At 58.1% G+C, this 3,500-nt stretch overlaps 1 protein-coding gene across 1 annotated transcript; it reads left to right on the plus strand.

Moving 5' to 3' along the window:
* The first annotated feature begins 841 nt into the window (after positions 1-841).
* On the plus strand, positions 842-2,284 carry LOC125959861 (tol-Pal system protein TolA-like). Its single transcript, XM_049692848.1, has one exon. It carries the CDS (start codon positions 842-844, stop codon positions 2,282-2,284), a length of 1,443 nt encoding a protein of 480 aa, XP_049548805.1.
* The last annotated feature ends 1,216 nt before the right edge of the window (positions 2,285-3,500 follow it).

Here is a 3,500-nt window from a genome sequence, read left to right on the forward strand (position 1 = left end):
CACACACACACACACACACACACACACACACACACACACACACACACACACACACACACACACACACACACACACACACACACACACACACACACACACACACACACACACACACACACACACACACACACACACACACACACACACACACACACACACACACACACACACACACACACACACACACACACACACACACACACACACACACACACACACAGACGCACACACACACACACACACACACACACACACACACACACACACACACACACACACACACACACACACACACACACACACACACACACACACACACACACACACACACACACACACACACACACACACACACACACACACACACACACACACACACACACACATACACACACACACACACACACACACACACACACACAGAGGAGGCGTTGAACGCGGGCGAGTGCGGAAGTATTTTACGTTGCTCCGTCCTGGAACGGTTTTTTGCGTGCGGGGCCGGTGCGGGAGGCCTTCCGGTGTGAGAGACGGATGAGTGAAGGCAGAACGCTGCCTTTCCCAGTGTGCTGCAGTGAAAAGGCGTGACGGATAGGGCACGAATTGTGATTTTTCGGTCGCGGCAGCCCGGTTCACGTAGAACGGCCCTGCGCTTCGTTGGCAGACTGGCCCAGCGAAACAGCTGAGGTCAGCCAAAAGCGCAGCGGTTGTTTGTGGTGCGGAGCTGGGGTGAGTGCGCGACAACAAACAGTGGCCGGCAATCGCCGCAGTGCTAGTGAAGCCGAGCGTACGCTAACGGTGTAGTGTCAGTGTGCGCGGTGGAGCAGGCAGCTACGCGGTCGGCATGGACGGGTTCTTGAGGAGCCGAAAGACGGCGCGATCGCAAGATCGAGAGCGGGCTGGCATGCAAGGTGCCGCGCAAAGTGCCGTGCAAGGTGGCATGCAAGCCACGGTGCAAGACGTTGCGCAAGGTGCCGAGCAAGACGGCAGCCAGGCGGGAACGCCGGGAACGCCAACAGCCGAGCAAGAGACTGGAGTATCGGCGAACGCAGTGGAGAGGACGCACGACATGGCGAAGGAGCTATACTCGCTCGTAATGTCGAAGCACAACATCCTCGGCACAGTAAAGGAGATGCAAGCCAAGCTAACGGCAATGGCCCAAAGAGCAGTGCAGGAGCACAGGCGGCTTCTGCAGAGAGCCGAGCAGGCGGAGCAGGAGCTCGAAGCGGCGGCCACCCAGGCGAAAGAGCTGCAGGCAAGGGCCGAGGCAGCCGAGGCGATGGCCGTGGCGGCTGAGGCGATGGCAGCAGAAACCGAGGCGAGGGCAGCAGAAGCCGAGAAGAGGGCAGCAGAAGCCGAGAAGAGGGCCGATGTGGCGCAAAGCGCGCGGGCGGAAGCCATGATGGCAACGCCAGCGATCGACTTGGCAACACCGAAGGCGAGAATGGAAAAGCGGAAGCGGGAGACCCCAGGGGAAGAAGAGGAGAAGAAGAAGCCCCGGGGACCCGAAGGAAGCCCTGATGCGGAGGGTGAAGAAGGCTGGCAAACGGTGCCCGTACGCGTTAGGAAAGGGCCGACGAAGCCAGCCGAGGGCGCCAAAACCGGACCTAAAATGCCGGCGAAACAGCGTCCGGTGGAGAGGGCAAGAGGAGATGCCATACGGGTTGAGATGAAGGGCATAACCTATGCAGATCTTCTCCGGAAGATAACCTCGGATCCAGCTCTCGAGGCAATGGAGATGGAAGTGGTGAGGACGAGAACCACACGGAAGGGTGATATGCTCATCGAGCTAAGAGCGGGTGCGAAAGTACCCACGATGGAGCTGCGGTCGATGGTCCAGAAGTCCCTCGGGCAGGAGGAGGGAGTGAAGGCACTGTCGCATGATACGGCGATCGAGTGTCGGAACCTGGACAGCATCACCACCGAGAGCGAGCTGGAAAAGGCCCTCAAGGAGCAGTGCGGTGTAAAGGAGATCTCTTCCTTGCGACTAAGGAAGGGGTTCGATAATATGAAGGTGGCAACGGTCTGGCTGCACCCACAGGAAGCAGGCAAGTTGCTGGCGAAGGGCTCGGTGAAGCTACGCTGGTCGGTCTGCCCAATCAGAGTGGCTCCGCGTGTCGACCCGAGTACCAGAAAGTGCTACAAGTGCCTGGAGCTGGGACACCTGTCGGTCAACTGCAAAGGCCCCGACAGGTCGAAGTTGTGTTACAACTGTGGTGGAGAGGGACACGCACTAGGCGGACCGCGGTGCAACGCATATCGTTCGAGGGCAGCCACCAAGCAGTAATGGAGTTCATCCAGGTGAACCTCAACCACTGCGAGACGGCACAGCTACTGCTGATGCAAACGACAGCAAAAGCGAAGTGTGACGTAGCGCTGATCTCCGAGCCGTACCGAGTGCCCGAAGACAACGCTACCTGGGTGGCAGATAGCTCAAAGAAGGCGGCAATCTGGGTAATGGGAAAGCACCCGATCGACGAGGTAGTGTCCAACTCCCAGCAAGGATTTGTCATAGCAAAAGTCAACGGTATCTTCGTGTGTAGCTGCTATGCACCACCGAGCTGGGGCCTGGAACAGTTTAAGAAGATGCTGGACAACCTCACCAACGAACTAGCGGGGAGGCAACCAGTAATTATCGGAGGAGACTTCAATGCTTGGGCGGAAGAGTGGGGCAGCAAATCGACGAGTCACAGAGGTACTGCGCTGCTCGAAGCGCTAGCTCAGCTGGATGTGATCCTGGCGAATGAAGGCTCGACGAGTACGTACCGGAGGGACGGCCGAGAGTCGATTATCGACCTCACCTTCGGTAGCCCCCAGTTGATCGCCGGGATGAACTGGAGGGTGTGCGAGGGCTTCACAGATAGCGACCACCAGGCGATTCGGTATAGCGTCGGGCGGAGAGCGAAGGAGAATCAGAGGAACGCTCGCTCGCAAGACAGGAAGTGGAAGACAAAGTGTTTCAACGTAGACCGCTTCCTTGCTGAACTCGAGGTGCTCGCAGAGACGGAGCCACAAAACGCGGACGAACTGGTGGATGCACTTGTGAAGGCGTGCGACAAGGCCATGCCCAGATCGACAGAGCCGCGAAAGTACCATAGACCAGCATACTGGTGGAACGAGACGCTGGACTTCCTCCGAGCCGCCTGCCTGAGAGCCAGGAGACTGGTTCAACGGGCAAAAACGGAGGAAGATCGGGAAGGAAAACGGGTAGTGTTTCGGGTCGCGAGATCAGCGTTCAGGCGGGAAATCCGGCGCAGCAAATCGGCATGTTTCAAGGAACTGTGCGCGGCAGCCAACGATAATCCGTGGGGCGACGCTTCTGCATTGTGATGGCGAAGGTGAGCGGACCGGCGCCAGCTAGTGTGCAGTGCCCAGAGAAGCTGAAAGTCATAGTGGCCAAGCTTTTTCCGACGCACGAGCCAACTGCGTGGCCACCAACACCATACGCGGACGACCACGAAAGCATAGTGGCCGAAATCCGGATTTCTAACGAGGAAGTCATG

Source organism: Anopheles darlingi, chromosome X (genome assembly GCF_943734745.1).
Source record: "Anopheles darlingi chromosome X, idAnoDarlMG_H_01, whole genome shotgun sequence".
NCBI lineage: Eukaryota > Metazoa > Arthropoda > Insecta > Diptera > Culicidae > Anopheles > Anopheles darlingi.